At 40.0% G+C, this 21155-nt stretch overlaps 1 protein-coding gene across 12 annotated transcripts in view; it reads right to left on the bottom strand.

Annotated features, from left to right (window-relative positions):
* Positions 1-21155, bottom strand: part of CHD2 (chromodomain helicase DNA binding protein 2) — a 113640-nt gene that overhangs the window by 29682 nt on the left and 62803 nt on the right. For 11 of the 12 annotated variants that reach the window (XR_014071334.1, XM_081550380.1, XM_081550385.1 and 8 more), the window contains 11 exons: positions 19638-19709; positions 16216-16365; positions 15373-15521; positions 14237-14333; positions 13733-13825; positions 10134-10304; positions 9016-9191; positions 4528-4569; positions 3831-3970; positions 830-968; positions 488-638 (listed from right to left, as the gene is read on the bottom strand). Coding sequence is in view for 11 of the 12 variants with exons in the window: in XM_081550380.1 (XP_081406506.1) it covers positions 488-638; positions 830-968; positions 3831-3970; positions 4528-4569; positions 9016-9191; positions 10134-10304; positions 13733-13825; positions 14237-14333; positions 15373-15521; positions 16216-16365; positions 19638-19709 (1380 nt within the window). In the remaining variant the exon portion in view is untranslated. Of the gene's footprint in view, positions 1-487; positions 639-829; positions 969-3830; positions 3971-4527; positions 4570-9015; positions 9192-10133; positions 10305-13732; positions 13826-14236; positions 14334-15372; positions 15522-16211; positions 16452-19637; positions 19710-21155 lie in introns of all 12 variants that reach the window. The other variant, XM_081550382.1, reaches the window with a different exon arrangement.

The raw sequence follows: 21155 nt of genomic DNA, 5'->3' as shown, positions 1-21155 counted from the left end.
ACTACCAGGCAGCCTGATGTGCAACGGATAGGGTGGGAGGCTTGACTTTGTGGGAGAGGTACAGCCCGTGTTTAACTCCATTACAAAAAACACCAGGGCACGGCTCGTTCTTTCTCCAGGTGGAGAACTGATCCAGTATCGTTTTAAAGAAAGTGCCAACAACTCAGGCTGAGGAATGCTTTTATTATTAATAACCCAACCCTGGTATTTGTTGCAATGAGATCTAACCTATGATAAATGTCAGAATTTTAAGATTTCTCCTATGTATTTCCCCAGAATTCCACCTGGCTATTATCTTCAGCTCTGAAATAGTGCCACAGTCCACTAAAGATGGTAATGTTTTTAAGGATAGAAACCCCAGGAATTTACTATTGTACTAATCTTCAATTTGATCCCCCACCCCCCAGAAAACAGTTAAAAGTAAGTCATTGATATAAAAATATACAACAAATCTTCTAGAAATCTCCAGCACCACAGAATCACTTACTTTGTCAGTTAACTTCAGCTCTGGATCTGTTTTAATTAGCTCCCAGTTGCCATAGCCATGTTCATAAATTCCCAGCAACAGACGAGAGTCATCCTCTACTCCCCACTCGACATCAAAATGTGCAGCTTTGACACGACAGGACAAGCAATATCTGAAAAGATTTCCAAAGCAGGAGGACGTGAGAGGAGGGGCCTTTCTCATTTGGAAATAAACACAAATGAACATAGACAAAGCATTCTAGTACATCAGAGAAAAGACAGTGAAAACACTACATGTAACTGTAACTTCAAATCTATTTTCTAATGGCACAACCACCTGCACGTGGGTACATGTTATACTCACTTTTTTTTTTCTTCAGGGTCTACAGGGATAGATTTATGCAGCATCTCAAACTCTTCTTCATGCTGGATAATAGATTTCACATTAACTTGAACCCCAGATATCTTGATAGTTGGGCCTCTCTTTTTCCCTGGTCCTTTCCCTAAAGAGCATCAATTGTGTATTTGTTAAGTGAGAATTCACTGCTGTTTCACAGAAAACACAGGTGAACAATCCTAAATGCTCTTATTCCTTCAATGTATATCTCGGGTTTACTGTTAATCCAAAGATACAATCAATAAGGCAAAAAATTTTCTCAATTAATGTTTGTAAAATAATCTCTAAACAGTTTGGTTTTTTAAGATTTAGAAATTTTCAGTCCAGCGGTGTTTATAATTGTATTTTAATCTTCCTCTTTGTTTTACACTTCGGCTCTAAAATTAATTAATGAAAGAAGATTTTCAAGGAGTAATATAAACACTTAAGATTTTTCTTTTGTTTTTCTAACTTATCAGTAAATTTTTTTAAGATGAACTTCTTTACTATAAAAGCCTGAGATCGTTAATACCTAACACATTTGAAAGGATGAACAAAATAATCATGGAAAGGTTATCCCTAGCTCAAGTTTCTAATTAAAGTAATCCCAGAGGCAAAAACAAAGCAGGTCAACTCTAACCACAGATTTTCTGACCAAAGTTGACATCCGTGAGATAATGACACTTGTTTGTGAGAGAAAAAGACAGCCCTGGGGACAGGGATGAAGGCAAGGTTTTCCATGTGTTCCTTGTTTCACAGTTCTGACTGTGGGCCATGCAAATGTTTTACATAATTAAAAAACACAAAGTTTCATAAAAACAAGAAAAGTAGTCCCTAGAAACTGAAAAGAAATGTAAACAAAAGATACTAAACTACATATTATAAGTTGGTGGCATAACCACACAGAGAAAAGGGCAATTTCAAACAATTTTAAAACACAGTACTTTGTATACTGCTAATGCATGTATTTTAAGGACAAAAGGAAATGCAAAGGAATCAGACTTTGCACTGAGAAGTCTTGTTGTTAACAGTAACACCGGGGGAATCCCCTGGCAGGCTAATGGTTAGGACTCAGGGCTTTCACCGCCATGGCCCAGGTTCAATCCAGGGCACCAAGACCAAGCCAGCTGAGAGACAGCCAAAGCGAACAAACAAAAATCCAAACCAAAGAAAAACAGTAAAATTGGTTATTAATACTTGGAAACACGTACGAGACAAATACATGATTATGCTAACGTTTCTAGGAACAAAAATTTCTTGGCTTGAGAAAAGAGGTATCAATAATCTTACATTAGAATTGGAAATTGGACTCAGGAATACACTCAGTGCCAGTTTATAGAAAATACAGGTTTATGGAAGGGGCTTCCCTGGTGGCATATTGGTAAAGAATTCGTCTGCCAGTGCAGGAAACCTGGACTCAGAAATACACTCAATGGCAGTTTATAGAAAATACAGGTATATGGAAACAAGTTAAACAATGCCCAGAGGAAGCAGTCCACCAGATTCAGACTGTGAATAAGCACAGAAAAGAGGTATGTGGGTGAGGGAGCACCTGTCACAAGGAAATATTCCCAAATATGCTGTGAGATGGACAAAGCAAGGTACAACAGTATGCATACTACATCACCGTGTTAAAATAGTATCTATTCCTTTTTTGAACATATATATTTTTTATATTTCTAGAAAGAGACAAGAAACAGGGATAGTTGGTTTTCATTTTTGAGCCATATGAGTGTAATACTTATTCAAAACAATTACAAGGAAAAAAGAAAAACACTGTAATGTTAAGGTTAACTTTTGAATGTATTCTGGGTGCTATAAAAGCACAAATTTGGATCACTCTCCACATCACTCAAGTTAAGTTTTTCTTTCTTTCATGGGGAAAAAAAAAAAACAAAAACCACATCTAAAAATGTTTTGACTATATTCAAGGTAATTTACAATTCTATTACTCTCAGTAATAGTATAAAGAAGAAAATTTCAGAGCACAAATAATGCTCTACTTAGTGAAATAGCTAACACTGCAAGCCAAACATGACGACAAGCTCTTCACATGTATGAAATTGTTCAAGTGGCCATCCAAGCCCGCTGACTCAGGGCTACTGTTCCATACTGCACAAGACCCTTGAGAGGCTATAACTTGTCTCAGATCTTGCAGCTGGGAACCATCAGGACCAAGATTCCAGGTACACTGGCTGCCTCCTATGTGTGAACCCTTAATCACAGCTGACAGAGCCTCCTCTGAGAAACCTCAGTGAAAGGAGACACAAGAATGGAGGCAACTGCACAGATAGACCACAGTCCAGGGAACTGGAATGGTCACACCTTCATCTCTTTGAGGTTCAACTATAAGGGTGTCCTTTAACAACAAGGATGTCCTTTAACAACAAGGACTTCGACTCTCTCCTGACACCTCCTGCTTGCAGAGGACAGGCGAAAGTACTTTTGGTGTGTAAGAGAAAACATGCTACAGGTCAAATTCAATTACAACAAATCCTAGTGCCAAGAAAGTCTCACTCCAACAAAGAGGTTTATAATATTCAGCTACTGCTTTCTCTATTTGGATTAATTCTCTAAATCCTTTAAGTTTATCACAACAAAACAACACCTGTATGTGCATCCAAGATAATTACTACTGGTGGTCTGTAATGTACTCACTTGCAGCCACAATACAAATGTGCCCAGTCAGGTTTTACCTCCTCAGATCTTTACATCATTCAAACCAACTTGAACTTTCTACAGTAACATTAAAAGAAATAATTCCGCTTGTTCAGTGCTCTGCACCCTGGGCAAATCAACTTCATTTTTGAGTAAATCTTTGGGATCTAACAACTGAGCTCACATAAAGGCAGGTGAGAATACACACTTCAAAAAATGAGGGAAGCACAGGATACAAGTGTGGAGAAAGAGAGAAGAGAAGAGACCCCCTGAGCAGCAGAGATCCCAATCCAGGTCTTTGAGCATCACTGAGGCAGACTTGCTGACTTACCCTCGCTGGCATTTTCTTTCAGCTGCTCTTCATATTCCTGCATGGCTGACACACAGCTGTTGTGAATCAGTTCCCCCAAGCGCTTCAGATCTGCCACAGACTTATCTACCAGCTCAGCATCACGTGCTATGCACTCCAGCCTGAGGAAAGACAAATACCGGACACACCTCAAGGCCCTGTGCCCATGTGAGCTACCGCTTGGTTTTGCATAACATTGCTCCTGCAAAGACACTTTTCTCTTCATTCCTCAGTTGACTGTTCCAGGACTCCAACAAGAGCCCTCCAGCAGTGACTATGACTAACTTACTCACTTTCCATCATAAAGAATTTGACTTGGAAGAGTCCACAAAAACAGACTAATTCAGAAAACAGGGGAAAGGGTTCGGCTTTCTCTATTAACTAAATGGGCTGTTGCGGTGAAGTGCCCAGAAGCTATTAGCACTAGTTTGCTTCTTTGTGCTCACTTTCCTTTCTCCAGCCTACTTCCATTCACTGCAGTGTTCCTAGAAGCAAAGTTCAGTTACATCTGCAACATGTTTTGTTGATCTCCAAGTCATCTGGAGCATGTCATGTCTAAAAATCAGGCTGCCAAAAGGTGCCAGACCTTAAAAATGGAAAATAGAACCAAAAAAAGAAACTGCTACATAATAGAAAGGAAAAAGAGGTGGATAAGAAACTATTGTGTTACTAAGCTTACCGTTCAAGAGGGAGACCAAACTTCTTATACGCCTTGATGAACCTAGGAAAATGATTAATAAATCACATTTAAAAAGCAGACTTCAGCTATGCTGGTGCAAACACATCCTATAATGAAATATGAGCCATAAAAACAGTCAAAAACATAAAAACGGTCAAACAGAGATTTTGCCCAATCCTTGCAACTGCCCCTAAACGAATAAACACTGAATGCCTTTGAAAATGGCCAACTTAAAATGAGTGCTAAAAAGCTTTTCAAACCAAAGATCAACTTTATTCTCAGTGACTGGCCATGAAACTGCTTAGGGATATAATTGAGTATGGTGGCTTACCTCTTAATACTATCATTTTTAGAAGGTACAAGTTTATAGGTAATAGGTAATAAATGATTTAATAACCACAACCCTTATGATAAAATCTAATATAGTTTTACTGGTCTATTCAGTCCACTGCTGGTACTTTCTATTCCATACTAAAATATTTTCCATTATGTTCTGGTCAATAATACAACTAGAAGAGTTTTAGGACTGCCTCAAGTACTTTTTGTAATGAGGCAAAGTAAAACAAATATATGATTTTAAACTTTTTAGGCAAAACTATTTTGGAAACTCTGACTCCTGCCAAATGGTGTCTCCGACCTAAAACCTAATCATCCTTCCACAAGTCTCTAGTCTAAACTATGCTAAATGCCAATATATATGTATCCTCTGTTCCCCTCCCTACAGCCAACCACTAGCACTTTCACTAAAAAAGCAAGATTCACAATACACGAAGGGCCTCACTGTAAAATGCCAAATTATCTGGTTAGGTAACAGTGAAAGAAGAGATAGCATGGAGAAAAAAATGAAAAGAGAAGGCATAGCAGTTCTTAAAAATGGTGATGAATATGACAATAGCTAAGAAACAATATCAAAGGAATAGCATGGATACAAGGATTAGGAAAGGTACTATATGTGAAAGCAAGTCTGAGGGTTATTCCTCAACTATACATTTCTTTTTCTTGCCATATACTGAAATATTTTACATCTGAAATAATATGTCCTTTGAGCTTACTTCAAAGTAATAGTGAGACAGAGAAGCATTCTAGGAATGATGGAGTAATAAGGACCTCTGAAAATCTGCTCCTTCACAAAAGCAACAAGCACACTGGCAAAAACTGTCAAAGTCAAGTTTGCTGGAAATTAATCAAAGGCTTGCAGCTAACTTACAAGCATATATTCAAGACAACAGCTGAATCTTAGTATGAATGGTGAGCTCTCTGCCATTCTGACGTGCTCTATTTCCCAGGCCCTCCCCCCAGCACCAAGACTGCCTTGGAAACCACCCTCCCAGCTACAGCAGCTGCGCAAACAGCAGCCCAGCAGCCACAGGGGCAGAATGGGCTCCGGCTCCACAAAAGCTCCTTCCCCGGGGGACTGTGGTATCCGGCCTGACTGACGGCACCCTGAGAAGCTCCATCCTCAGGCTTGTCATCACTTGACTTGGCTCTTTGTGAAGACACCGTCCATAGTTCATCAGTCAAAAATTAATTAGAGACAAAGGTTAAACACCATCGCTGCCTGAAGCAGCATTGTAAGTTGGGGATGAACAAGCTGATGAAAAACTGCAATGGAAAAACTGGGGTGAAAAGATGTTTACAGGAGTCTTTGATAAGCTCAGGCATATTCCCGGGAATCTAGAAGGCTACGCATGTGTAGGGCTGAGTGCAGGCAAAGAGAAGACACAAGAAGCTGTTAAATTTCTCACCTCTGACTACTCTTCAGGCTCCACACAAACAGGAGCTGAAGGACAAGGCAAAGTCTTAAACTGCCTGCCAGAGCACTGAACACATGCCTCAACATTCACAAGGAGTCCTTCAGCAAAGGCTGGAGATTTACTGTTTGGTGCTTAAGAAAGTCTCTGCCCAATCATTAGCCGAGCTCTAAGCTAAATGAGCAGAGACTTCAAATGACAGAGACTTCACAGAACTAGTCCAGAAAAGTTACTACATAAGCAAATAACGACAATAACGAACAGCAAACACAAAGAACTCTGTCTGGCAGGGGGATTCTGATGCCCAAACTAGCCACATTTTACTACTTAAAATGTCCAGTTGTCAACAAAAAATTATAGAAAACAAGAAAGTATAATCCATATACCGGGGAAGAAGCCAGTTTTCAATGGAAATATTCTCTAGGAAATCCAAAAGTTGAACTTATTAGACAAAGAATTTAATCAACTATTTTAAATATATACAAGAACTAAAGGAATCTAGGTCTGAAGAATTTAATGAAAATTTGAGAATGATGTATCACTAAATGGAGAATATGAGCAGAGATGGAAATTATATAAAGGAGTCACATATAAACTGGAGTTGAAAAGTACAATAACTAAGATGAAAAAATCACAGGAGTACATGTGAACTGACAGAAGAAAAAAAATCAGTGAAAAAGTAAGTCAACTGAGACTATCCACTGTGAAAGAGAAAAAGAATAAAGACTATCCTTCAAAAACAAATGAGAAATCAAGACATTCCCAAATAAATAAAGACACAACTTGTTGCTAGCAGACCTGCCCTAAAAGAAATACTAAAGAGAGCACTTTGGGCAGAAATGAAAAGACATGAAGGAATAACTCAAATCCACACGAATAAACAAGAGCCTCAGGAGGATACCTGAGTAAGTGAATAAAAACACAGTGTATATTTACTCTTTTCAGTAACTCTTTACTTCTCCTGAATGATTTTAAACCTGTCTGACAATAAAAGCACAAAAAGGGAGAAGGAATGTACCTAAACTGGAGTAAAATCTTAGAATACCACTGAAATTAAGTTGATATTAGTCCAAACTAAATTGCTCTAAGTTAAAGTACTAATTATAATCTCCAGGGAAACCACTAAGAAAATAATTATATAAAAGAAACGAGAATTAAAAGAGTACACTAAAAATCATGCGATACACAAGAAGGCAGTAATGGGGGAAATAACAAAACAAAAAAGATATAAGACATAAAAAACAAACAGAAAAATGCAGACATAAATTCTATTTTATCAGTAATTGCATTAAATGTAAATGGTTTAAAGACTTCAGTGAAAACAAAGAAATCAATAGAATGAATTTTTAAAAATCATCTAACTAAATACTGCCTATAAGAGTTGCAAGTTAGACTCAAAGACACAAATAGATTGCAATAAAAAAGGAAAAAGATACCACACATACAATATCAAAAGAGTTAGAGTATCTATGTGAGTATTGAACCAAGACATAAACTTTAAGACATGAACTGTTGCTAGAGACAAAGGACATTTTATAATGAAAAAAGGGCCAGTCTATCAACACATTATCAAGCATACACACCTAATGGCAGAGGCCCAAAATATAGGACACAGTCACGGACAAAATAGGAGAAATAAACAATACAGCAACAACAGAGGTGTCAACACCCCGTTTCCAATAATGAATAGAACAATCAGGCAGAAGATCAAAGAAAATAGAAGATCTGAACAGCAGTAAACCAAATAGACCTAATAAACACCTTTAGCACATTCCACTCAATTACAGCACAATATACATTCTTCTCTGTGTAACACTAGGGGTAGGAGACGGTAGAAGTAGGGCCACATACAAGATAGACTACCGATTCATAATGGTTAAGATAATACCCGGGGGAGGGGGTGTTGATATTTTATTAATGTTTGTATGTATTTACATTTTTCCACAATAAACAAAGAAAGAAGAAAAGAACAGGTATAACATTTAGTGGGAAACAATGACCTCATGGTTTCAAATATTGACCTAAAAGGACTATGTGATATAGTTAAATTAATAATATGGATTAGATCATAAAGCTAGCCAACTTCACAGTTTCTACTTTCTTCACTTGTTTAAAAAGATAACATAGAAACTAGGGGGAAATAGTTTGAAAGCAACAATTTTAGATTTTTCTGTAGGGTGGAGGGATGTGAATCAGACACCAACAAAGTGTAATAAGTACTGACACAGAAAGATGTCTAAAACTGACTGAAAGTGACAAGAAGCAAGCTGCCGAACAATATGCTGTGTATAACAATATGTTGTATATATTAGTAAACCAAACTGATACCAGTATCAACAGTAACAGAAAGTAAACTGGGGTTATCTGTACTCCTTTAATTTTTTTATATTATACCATTTCTTCTATATACATTGTTAAATATATATGCATGTATGTACTCAAATTCTTCAATAAAAACAAAAAAAAGTTTCAGCCCAAGGTGACCTCCAACAGCCTCTTTCCTCTTGGCTGGACTTTCCTCATCATGAAATGTTCAGAGCAGAGAACAAGAAGTAAACAAAGAGCTCAACTGAGGAAATGCGTGGAGAAGGCAGAATCAGCCTGGGGTCTCGGGGCATGACTCCAGTCTCCTTGCCGTCCTCCGCCCTCCTGGTCACCCAGGTCAGGGACGCCTCACCTGAGGCTTACAGCACGCCCGCCCAAACACGAGGGGAGGGAGAGCAGGGCCTCCACCAACCTCCGGATCTCAGCGTCCGTGAATCCCTCCACCAGGTCCTTCCGCACACTTCGGGGACGCCCTCTGCGCTTGGGCTTCTTGTCGTCATCAGAGTCATCCGTCTCACTCTCAGAGGCAGAGGACCTCTGGGCCTGTCTCTTAGACTCAGTATCAGAGTCACTGTCATTTGTCTGAGCCTGAAAATGCAAAGTTACATTGTAGCAAATGCCAGGTCCAAGTGATCTAAGGACTAAGACCAGCCCATCTTAATTCCTTAAAACTCAGAACTTCCTATTCTATCAGGCAAGTAAATCTGCCTTTAAGAAAGGAGGAGGCAGATAGCATGTGATGAAAGATCTGCTTGGGGTATTCACACTGCCAGAGACATACTATCTCTGGTCATCATTAAGCACATACTGTCTCTGGTCATCTGGTCATCATTAAGTACACTGGAATAAAAATATTTGCATGGTAGGTTCATGTTTACTTCCTTGGGCAAATTTACCTCTCCATGCCTTTGTTTTCCATTTGTAGCATGGAGATAATAGCACCTATAATACAGGGTTTTCATATGAATTAAATGAGTCCGTTAGTGTAAAAGCACTGACTTATGCCTGGTACACTGTGAATACTCAATGACAGCTACTACTAGCTAATACTGATTTACTAGGATCTTAGGCAAACCTGAGTGTTTGCCTGAGGTCACCAACAAACTGAATAATAAAACATAGTTTATCTATTTCTATGTTCTCGCAAAAATCAAATTAGATAGTGCCTATGATGGTGCTTTGTAACTGAAGCACCTTTATATAATCTCTTACTAAGTATTTATACCAAGTGCTAGGAACAAACATTTATAGATGAAGAGACGTTTGACTCTGAAAGCTGAAGGCCTTGCCAATCAGAACCAAACTGTTAGAATTACTACTTCTAGTCTCAGGCGCAAAATGCAGCCTTCTGTCAAATTCAAATCCTGTTCAGCCATCTCACAAAGGGCCAAGATGCAGAGACCGAGCGTCTCCCAGGTGTGCACCTGGGCCCTCTGCACTCTTCCACTCCCCTCTGCCAAGTTCCTGAAACTCTGCCCTGGAACCCTCCGTGTCAGAAGCACTGCCGTCTCTTTTGTCTCCCTCGATCACCTTTTTAGTGGAACTCCGAATCCGAGGCAACATGTAAATCTCCTCCAGCTCCTTCTGCCGCTCCTCCTCCTCCACCTTCTTCCTTTGCTCCTCTGGGATGATCTCGTCCCAGTCCTTGTGAGGACGCTCCTCAAGCTCTTCTTCATCCTCCATCGTTGCGAAGTTGGCGACCTAACAACAAAAGGACTTCACTGTCTGACTGACATCGCACTACTTTCCAAACATCATCGACTGAAACACCAACTCATGCAGTGTTTTGAATCTAAAATGCTATGAATGATAATAGGACTCCTATGATACTACATAATCAAAAAAATCAATTTTCTACTAACTTCTCCCTTATCCCCTCAACAAAATCTACTTGCCAAGTTCTAAAGTTCATCACAAATTTCACTGAAGAATATAAAGATAAAAAGATACAAATTGTCTTACGTTTTATTAAAAATACGTGCTATTAAATCACACATTTTCTAATATATTAACTAGAACCTTTAGATTTATTTAGATGATAATATTTGCAGGGAATTCCCTGGTAGTCCAGTGGTTAGGACTCCATGCTTCCACTGCAAGACTGCAGTGGACACAGGTTCGATCGCTGGTTGGGGAACTAAGATCCCACATGCTGTGTTGTGTGGCCAACAGAGTAAATATAGAGCATAACATCTGAATCCCTGATATTAGCCCGTTATGAACTTACAGTCCTATACATTGTAAACTGCTACTGAATAGAGCTCATTTGAAACAAAGCATAACTCAAAGCAGTAGCTACTATCTAGTCAACTCGTTACCTTATTCACTTTTATTAAAAGTATCAAAGCTAAAGGTATTTCATAATTTCACATGCTCAAAACTGTATGTTAGTCTCAGGAATAAAAACGAAAACATAAAATGCAAAAAATTCAAGCAAACTTGGAAGAATATTCCATTTACTTCATGTTGTGGTCTGGTCACTAACTTATGTCCGACTCTTGTGACCCCATGGACTGCAGACCGCCAGGCTCCTCTGTCCATGGGATTTTTCAGGCAAAAATACTGGAGTGGGTTGCCATGTCCTTCTCCAGGGGATCTTCCCGACCAAGAGATCAAATCCCAGTCTTCTGCATTGCAGTCAGATTTTTTACCAACTGAGCTATCAGGAAAGCCTGATATCAGACATTTAGTATCTATTTATACAGACATGTATCCCAGAAAGAAAGGCATCTACATGTATGCATTTGAAAGCCTTAGACTATGGCTACAGAGAAACATCTACCAACTCTGGCCATTTTGAGCAGTGGTGGGCAGGCCCCAGGCCTGGGCTGAAGTTAAAGAGCTTTAGGAGGTTCCATTCCTCAAAATAACTTAAGAGCTGACACTGAAATCAGAACTTTTGGGCAAAATTAACTCTAACTTCCAACATGGGTATCATGATCTTCACAATCAGAATTTTAATATTCCAGGACAAAACCAGAGCTGTGTAATTCCTGAGATTTAAAATTTAACATTTTTCTGTTCCATAAAATGAATTATCTGACTGATCTCTCAAGTTAAGCACTGTTTGTAATTACTTCAGATCTCACTTTTAAAATGGTATTAGTTGATACAAATACCAATACTCGCATATGTCAGTGGTTCATGCAGTTGGGAATTTAACTTTCCCAAGAGTGGTGTAGCAGTCAAGGGCCAGACTCTACACACCAGACTCCCTGTCTAAGAAGTAATAACAACTCCAAACATGTGTGACTTTAGGAAATCTACTTAGTCTCCTTGTGTCTCAGTTTCCTCATCTATAAATGATGATAACAGTGACCACATAACGTTGTAAAAATTGAAAGACTGATATACAGAACGCACTTACAACAGTGCTTATAGTAAGAATTTTCTAAGGACTGATTATTATTACTTAAGAAACTTGTAGTCATAAATATCACAAAGAAATGTTTGTTATGTTTCCAACACGTTAAATTAGCACAACAAAAAAGAATTATTAGGAAAAGAAAGTCAATTCAGTGATGCAATCCAGACATACAGAGTCTCTACTTAACCAGAATCCTACCTAACTAGATGCTGAAACATAATGGTCAAAAGGGCTTTAGAAAGACAAGTGTCACCAGTAATCTGGCTTCTGATCAATGTTATATGCAGAAATTTTTCAGACCTATATAATCATATAATATTTTGACCAGGACACCTTCATGAAGATTACTTCTGTTTAAGAAGGGAGCATTAGTCACAGAAGTGAAATCCAGTTGAAATGCTAACAATTCACCTCCATCTTCTGCATCCTTGAACACATTAACATTAACTCTGACCCTAGAGCTCTGTGATCCACTCAGCCCCTTTCTTTTTCTTCCACTGAGACAACTTCTACCTGTGGCCAACCCTGGACTTCATCACAAAGTATTGCTTCCTCCCAAACACTTCTTTCTCAGTCCCAGTGGGTCTACCACACATCATACATGTAACCTCTTACCCTCTTCTCTAACATGCACGGAACCAACCAATGGCGAATCCACTCAACCACATTCTCACTTGAATCTGGGCAACTTTTTGCCACTTTGATGCCTCTTCTGTGCCTCCTAAGCCAATCTTCCACCTTGGGATGGCCAACTGATCCAGTTTCTCTGTCCTCAAGTAATGCTGGAGTCATCTGATCCTGCTGACTTGCTCTCACATGAAGCCCCACCTTCTAAATTCAGCTCTAGTCCCTATCAGGTTCCTCCCAGCAACTCCTGGCTCCTGGATGGAGCCGTCTCAAAACTTCTCCACTTCTCAGTCAACACCTCACTTACTGGTAAGTAAGGTCACCAACTGGAGCTTCTACATTTTCTCTTCCCTTTCCTTCCCAAAGTGGATTCTTCTTTTGTCTTTCAAAGGCCAGTTCTTCCATCTGTGCTTTTGATTATATCCCTTCCAGTCTCTTCCTGGGCAATGTGCAACCAAATTATCCTTCCTTCCTTAGAACCTTCAATGTTTTCCTATTCTCAAACTCTTTCCTCAACCTAGAAACATTGTAACACCTTTAAAAAACCTTACCTTGCCTGACCCTTTCATCCTTATCAATTACTTTCACTGTTTTCCTTACTAAGCTTTTTAATAAAGTGTATACTCAGTGCGGTCACCTCCTATTCATCCGGTATCCAGCTTTTGCATTTAACCTGATCTCATTTAATTTTCTATCAAATACCACCGACCATCCCACAACTTCCCTAATGCCACGAGGTCACCGAGAGCTTCCCCACTGTCAGCTTCTATTCTCATACCTCTGGCCTCTCTTTGCCATGAGTCTATTAATGGCTCTCCCAGAGCTCCACATTATCTACTTCTCCATCTGTCCCACTGACAGCATATTTGTAGCCCCACTCACACCAACTACTTTTCGTCTATCCACCGACTCTGGGCAAGATGGACCACTTCGGTGGTTACCCCCATGCGAAGGACTGTACAGTCTATATTCACACCATACTTGGAACTCTAGAGAATGATTTTAAGGGATATGAATCAACTTAGGTAAAAAGAAAAGCATAGAGTGTCTTGCACTGACAAAGTACTGACAGGCATTACTTATTATTGGTTCACAAATCAATGCCAAGGACTTTCTCAGACAATGATTTTAATACCTTAAATTGTGACAGGAGTTCATCTGTTGCACTTGTTGAGACTTCATTCTCTCTGGTTTCAGCCAAGCGCAAAATTTCATCTATATCCATTTCCTAAAACAACATGGTAAAAAGGCAACAGTGGTTAGCATTTACTGAGAATACTGGTACAAATAAACCAACTCTCTTCTCTGATACTCCATTTTATTTTACACTCAGTTTTTATAATGTTTTATATCCAACGTTTCAAACTACTATTTATACAAATCATAATTATGCAATTTCAGAAATTACAAGAAATAAAATTGGAATAAAAAAGAGCAAAGACAAAATCTTCAATGCTTTTCTCATTTTTTTCTATTCAATTTTTTAAGCGCTTTCAGCTATATCAGAAAAAAGAGAAACTATGTTCTGCAAGTAACTACTCTTTCTTTAGAAAAGTCTCAGGCTCAGAATGTGCTTCTAGAAAAATTCAGACTTTCACAGACGATACTTATCAAGAAGCTTTTTCCCCTTGTTAATTACCTGAGGCTCTGATTCCTCCCCTTCAAGTTCTTTGAAGAGATCCTCTGCTCCAAATTTCAAAATCGCTGTCAGCTCTTCTTTATTAAAAGGATTTGAACTGTAGAAGTAAAACGTAGTTGTAATCTCTTAGGGACGTCAAATAACCTCTATTGAGTTCTAAACATCTATTCTTCTTAAAGAGGTCCAACTACTGGTGAAAATAGAAATTCTACCACAAGAAAAATGATCTCACAAATATTTCATGGTTTTTAATTCACAGGATGAGTCTGTAGCGGTAAACCTAACTTAACAAAAGACTAAGACAGCAATTATCTTCCTGTTGGTTCATCTATTTACAAGGGTAAGCAAAAAAATAATTAGCAACATGAAAGAAGGGAATTCTCTCTTCATCCTTTGTTTTAGAAAGTTATTGGTCACCAAGAACTTTCGAACACCTCTTCTCTGGTTCAAAATGAAAGAACAAGTTTTTTCTGTCTAGTTTTCTTTTTAGTGGAAAATCATCATCACGTAATTAGAAAGGGCTCATTTGATTTAACCTGTAACTCAAACTGTAAGACTGTCACAGAAGATACTCAACAATTTGGTCAAAATGTAAACTCTCTAAGAGAAATCGTTGTCCTTCCAAATAAAGCCAGCTGAAACTTAACTATTTTCCTTTCATACCCTTTTATTTTCAATAGGAAAGGCAATCTCCACACAAACATTTTTACCAATAATAAGAAATGGCTGCCAATTCAACCTGCTGCAGCCTCGCTGCTGAAAAGTCCAAGGCAATACCATACCAGGCAGAAAGCCTGATGGCAAGCACACAGCTGCCACTGCTGCTGCTGTGTCGTATGGCACAGGCAGAGCCAAAAGCAAAAGGCTAGAGAGGAGAGCAGGAAAGACAAGAGGGCACATGAGGAGAGGGCTGATACGCCCCCCCACCCTGCCCCCCAAAATAAGAAGAGGGGAAGGAGAAACAGGGAAAGCAAAATAAAATGAAAAAGTCATCTTGCAGTTTTGGCTTGGTCCTTTGCAGGTAATCAACAGATTAATGTCTGTTGTAGAGCACCTCACGAGAAGGATGAATGAATTACACGAAATGATGCTGTAAAATTGACTTCTGCTACCTCTCCTGCCTTTCTGGCACTTACTTGGACCTTCCAGAGTTGTTTTCCAGAACCGTCCGGCCAGTGGTATCCATGCGCTGAATCACCAGATGGTCCAGTACCATCTTCTTTTTGGCCCGTTCTATGATCTCTTCCTCCACGGTCCCCTTTGTAACCAAGCGGTAAATATTTACCTGCAGGAAAAGGCAATGTTATGCTTATGCCTGTTGACACACATAGAAAGTTACTTCTGTCTAAAACAAAGAGGGGAAATTAAAAAAAAAAAAATCTGTTCTCTGCTATGGCATACTACTTGTAAGTCATCGATCCAAGAAGACAACTTAAGCATTAATATACATAATATCTTCTATTATAAGCAGCATGTTACATTCTTATATAAAAATTGTCTATAAGAACTATTATTATAGCCTTGACCTAATGACAAATATGCTGCTAAAGAATTATCTGTTTCACCGAAACTGAATCTCCAACCACATATGAAACTTAAAAGGTAGCTAACATTGGAGCAGACTTTGAAACTCATCCTTGAAGGAAACAAGTGTGTACTTTTGCAGCATACGACAGCGCTAACATTGACCACGTGTAATAAAGTAGACTGTCCTGAACAATGTGAATACAACAACTTTTCTATACTAAAATAGAAGGAAATTTTCAATTCTAAGTCTATTCATCATACACCTTTGAGTAAGCCAGAAAGTCACTGGTCATACACTTTACAAACAGTGAGAAAGAACTGTTCCATAACTATAAGCTCATCTCATCTCAGCCCTAAAGACAGCTTCTCTCTACTAGCTAATTAACAAATAGATATCTACCCATAGACAACGACCTCCCCTCCAAGCCACATCCAAAGGCTTCTCCACTGACCTGCTTCTTCTGACCAATTCTGTGGGCTCGGGCTTGTGCCTGCAAGTCGTTCTGGGGATTCCAGTCAGAGTCAAAGATGACAACTGTGTCCGCTGAAGCCAAATTGATTCCCAGGCCACCAGCCCTTGTCGAGAGCAGGAAACAGAAGTCCTGTACACAATGCAATATACTACTTTATGCAGTGGCCTTCTCAGAAACAGTTTCACAGTCCAATAAGCCCTTATACTTGGAAACCCCTGCAGGTGTGAAGAAAAGTGAGATATGATGGACAAACTTTATGGAGGCTACAAGAATGTCAGGGACTTGATGGCAGAGTGAATTTTCATTTGATTAAGAGGTAAGAGTTGGTGCAATGAGCTAAGGGAGTAAAGTAGAAATGGATAAGGCAACAGGAGCAGAAGAATTAGTGGTCTTGCCCAACTAAAACTAGTATATAAGCAGTTAACAGACAAACTTAGTTATCAACGGATCACTTCAGTAAGTTGCCTACGTACTTATTTCCTGGGTAAAGGTGAGTTATGCCATGTAAGGCAGGCAGTCCGTATAAGCAAGGAAACTTTATTGAGCAAATGTCCATTCATCTATTAGGCTGCTGAGGAATACAGAAACACTGTACTAACAGGTGACATGACAAAGCCACTGGGTAGTACAGGACCCTCAATCACCATGGAACACGCACCAAGAAACCAGAGCAGGACGGGCTGAAGCGCTGCACAGGGGAGGGACCCAGCCCTGACACTGCCAGCTTCCACAGCAGTGGCGTGAGAGACCGGGCGGGCACCACACAGCTGTCTGCACCGCGTGAACGCGGCACTCACACACTGGCGGTTCTGCGTTATCTTAGCTTCCACAGCAGTGGCGTGAGAGACCGAGCGGGCACCACACAGCTGTCTGTACCACGTGAACGCGGCACTCACACACTGGCGGTTCTGAGTTATCTTAGCTTCCACAGCAGTGGTGTGAGAGACCGGGCGGGCACCACACACCCGTCTGCACCGCGTGAAAGCGGCACTCACACACTGGTGGTTCTGAGTTATCTTTTGATAAATGGCTGCATTTAATACATACACATAAATGCAATGAAAGGGTCTCCCCCGTCTAAGTAACAGTCATTCACCAACACTGTCATAGAACAAAAAATAGAGAGAGCTGTCTCACAAGAACTTTAAACAGCTCCAATAAAGAACTGATCACCAGGGGTGTTGAAGCACTGAGTCTGTGATCCTTGGTAGAAATACCCAGCAGTACCACACTCTAAAGCAAAGCCCACAGATAAACACTTGAGAATACGACATCTAAAACATAAATGAAATCTGAGCTCTGAATGATCACAGAAGATTATTTTCCATGTCACTCTTTATCAAAGGTAGTATGAATTACATTAAGGTATTAGTTATGTCTATTACTAAATAGATAAAGGTTAAAAATTATGAATCTAAAGGGTGAGGTAAAATAGAAGTATTCATACATAAAAGTATGAATATAGGGACTTCCCTGGTGGTCCAGTGGCTAAGACTCCATGCTCTCAATGCAGGGGGTGTGGGTTCGATCCCTGGTCAGGGAACTAGATCCCACATGCCTCAGCTAAGACTAGGCACAACCAAATAAATAAATACATTAAAAAAAAAAACTATCAATATAAATTGTTTGATTTGGCAGTGATTCGGCAAAAGGCACTAAAAACCTTTTTTACATGCTCATATCCTCTTAACTAAACATCTGACAACAATAAAATGGTTAAATAAATGAGGGAACAGGCATGAGAAAATATTAGAAACCATGATTTTTCAAATCTTTAATGATACGGAGAAAATGCTTAGAGTAGAATTTTGAATGAAAGGCGACACCAAGACTATATATGCAGCATGATTCCAGCTGGGGCAAATACATAAATAAAGAAACGGTTTCCTCGGGGTGAATGACATGGACCCAAACGACAAGAATAGCAAACTGGAATGGGAGTTTGTGCAGCTTTTCTCCTTTGTCCTCTTCACCAACTTGAAAAATTTCTACATGTGCATATAATACTTTCCCCTAGTAATAAAGTACATAAATTTTTAAATTAATTTTAAAAAGACTCAGGTTTGCAGAAAATGGTAGAGAAACTATTTTCTCCATCTAGCCATGGGGCAGGAGCAATGAGCGGAGAACTATGAAGAAACCGACTTTAGTTTTTTTCTGACACAGGGCAGTATAAGACATTTAACTCGTACTGAGTTTTAAACTAAGAGTAGGGCACAAAAAACCAATCTCAACACATTCTGAATAATAAAAAGGGCTGACACTGATGGCATGTGCTCAGGGCTGTGTGCTAACTGTTACACTAAAGTCGTCACCACAGGGTTATGAAGCAGGGAGTGAAATCATGCTTTCACAGGTGAGGAAATAGGAGGAAGGGAAGGAGGAATGGGAATTAGATGGTTATCAATATTTTTAATAATTCAATTCCTCTTGTCCTTGACTAGTCAGAGCCTTGGTTCTGAAGAGATTAGTGTCTAAAACTCCTCAAGGAAAACTAAAATTTTAGGCTAGAGAAGAAGCCAGAACACCACAGTCTAACTGGGCCTGTGTGCAATTCAGGGGCAGGAGTCCTGCCATTCCGGAGTGACGGACACAGTGCTCAAAGCTCATGAGAAAGCAGAGACTGAAGTCCGGTCTCTCTGCGCAGAAGAGCCGCCCGGACTTCAGAGGCCCCCACGCTCTCCACAGCGCTGCTCAGTCCCACCTCCAGCGCTCTCCTCGGCTTCCTCCCCTCCTCACACCGCTACAGCCCCCCATGCTAAGCCTCTTCTCCCTCCTTCTCTCAAATCCCACGGTATTAACAGCTTGACAGGCACACATTACAAGGTTACACGGTTTCTGGCCTGTCCTAAGGGCTCTTCCACACGTGCCTTAAAAACAAACTACTTTATACTGCCAAATTCAAGCTGAACACCTAACAGATGAACCAATGCTGCTATCAGCCCAAGCAAGGGAATTAAACGACAACCCTACCAAGGTCCAACAAATCTGAGACACGACAAACATACTTTTCAAGACTCAAGTCACCAAGAGTACAGGTCAGAGCCTTCTGAAGTAGCGCACATGTCAAAGTTAATCCTATTGGTCAGCCCTCCACAACCTGGCCTTGTTTTTCTTCCAGGCCCAGAAATTTGCCATCTGGAAGCACCAGAGAGCACTCTGCTGCTATCAGAACTACTCTGCCATTAATTCAGCCCAGGGAAGAGAAACAAGCATGTATACACTTTTCTGGGGTGACAAACAACCAAGCTAAGAGGCACCTTTTACATCACTGATTCCTCTTATCAGGTAGGACAGCTGCACTGTGAACTGTTTCTGAAACAGAGTACATCAGCTAGAAAGGCTTTCCCCCTTGACACAGAGCCCAGACTGCCCAAATAACAAAGCCATGCATGCTGTACCTCAGACCCATCTGCGTTGAAGTGGTCCAGCGCCTGTTTTCGGATTTCTCCCTTGATGGAACCATCCAGACGCTGTAAAAATAAACCACAAGAAAATCATAAGGGAGGAAAATCAGCTGCACTCAAAATAGAACAGAAGACTTGAAACCTTCCTCACTCCAATACCCTCTGAGTAAAAATAACCAGGACACACTGGCCAAGTGCCGTCAGGGGCTATGCTTGAGCAGCTCACCCAACATGCCCCAAGCTCTCCGGTTACACACTCTGGCTCAGAAGCTTCTGGTTCTAAGGGCCACCTAGGTTTACCCAAGGATCAGAATGGCCGCTAGCACATAAGAAGAAAGACGGCAACTGAGCTGTGCTTAGAGGCTTTGCCTGATTCTCCATCTGTGGGTATTCAACAAATCAGGAAATACTACCATTGGTCACCTCATAATTAGCTCCTGCAGAAAAGTGATGCTCCTAAGCTAATATGTCTGAAAGTTGCAGTGTTATTAACTGCTAAAATCACCAAAAAATCCTTTACATAATTTTGTTTGGAAGACATTTTCCCACGATATTGAAAACATTAAGCTGGTCATATACCTCAGCTTTTCCAAAAACTAAAGTGTTCAAGCAGCCAAAATGTATCCTCAGGAGAGCCTCTGGCATTTCCCAGCACATACAATTCTTACATTAGACTGTACGTCACCTCTAGGTCCAAAACAATGTCACTGTAGAGATACCATATAATAGATACTGAAGAATTACTACCTGTACGCTGTATATAAAGCATTTCTCACTCTTTAAAATCATTTTCACATTGCTGCCCCTTAATCACAACTTGAGACAAACTACCTCATTTTAAGGAAGGCAAAACTGACCAGACAGATGTTGTCCGCTAGCCAGTGATCAGTGACGGGGCGGGGTGGGGTCTGGAAGGACCCACAGCTCAGCGCTCTGCCCACCGAACCCAGAGCCACCTGAACACAGGCAGAATCACACGTGGGAACCCTCCTTCTTCTTTCTGACTACCAGGTCTACCTGAGAGCCCTGACCCAAAGATAAATTTTGAAATCAGAAAACCCAAATGCCCTCTTTTCAATATTTTCACTAAGCGAAGACATTAGGCATGATGACCTGAGCAGACACCAGACTACTCATTCCCTAGAGAAAAAAGTAACATATTCTTATTTCACTTGATGCCATATGATGAGCCAGACCTGAAAGCACCCAGGGATCAGATGTACTAAAAGATCACTGATTCTCTGTACTGTGCTATTTCTGATAATAACCACAGTATTTAACCATATTCTAAGACAGCTACTGAAAGACCACACCAGGTATTATGGATATAACTAGGCCTTTCAGGGGATTCTGAAAGATAATCTGCTACTGAGTTTTAAAGCTTGGTCTTCTTAGAATCACTAGCTTCAAGTATCTTCAGTATCAGCCTAACTGCATTAGTCCATCCAAAACTAAAGAAAAAACTTATTTAATAATTAAAAATCATGCCTTAAATGTCTTAAAAATCAAAGC

The sequence above is a fragment of the Giraffa tippelskirchi genome, chromosome 12, assembly GCF_054371585.1.
Source record: "Giraffa tippelskirchi isolate mGirTip1 chromosome 12, T2T-mGirTip1v1.2.pri, whole genome shotgun sequence".
NCBI classification, from domain to species: domain Eukaryota; kingdom Metazoa; phylum Chordata; class Mammalia; order Artiodactyla; family Giraffidae; genus Giraffa; species Giraffa tippelskirchi.
This window is presented reverse-complemented; position numbering and strand designations above follow the sequence as displayed.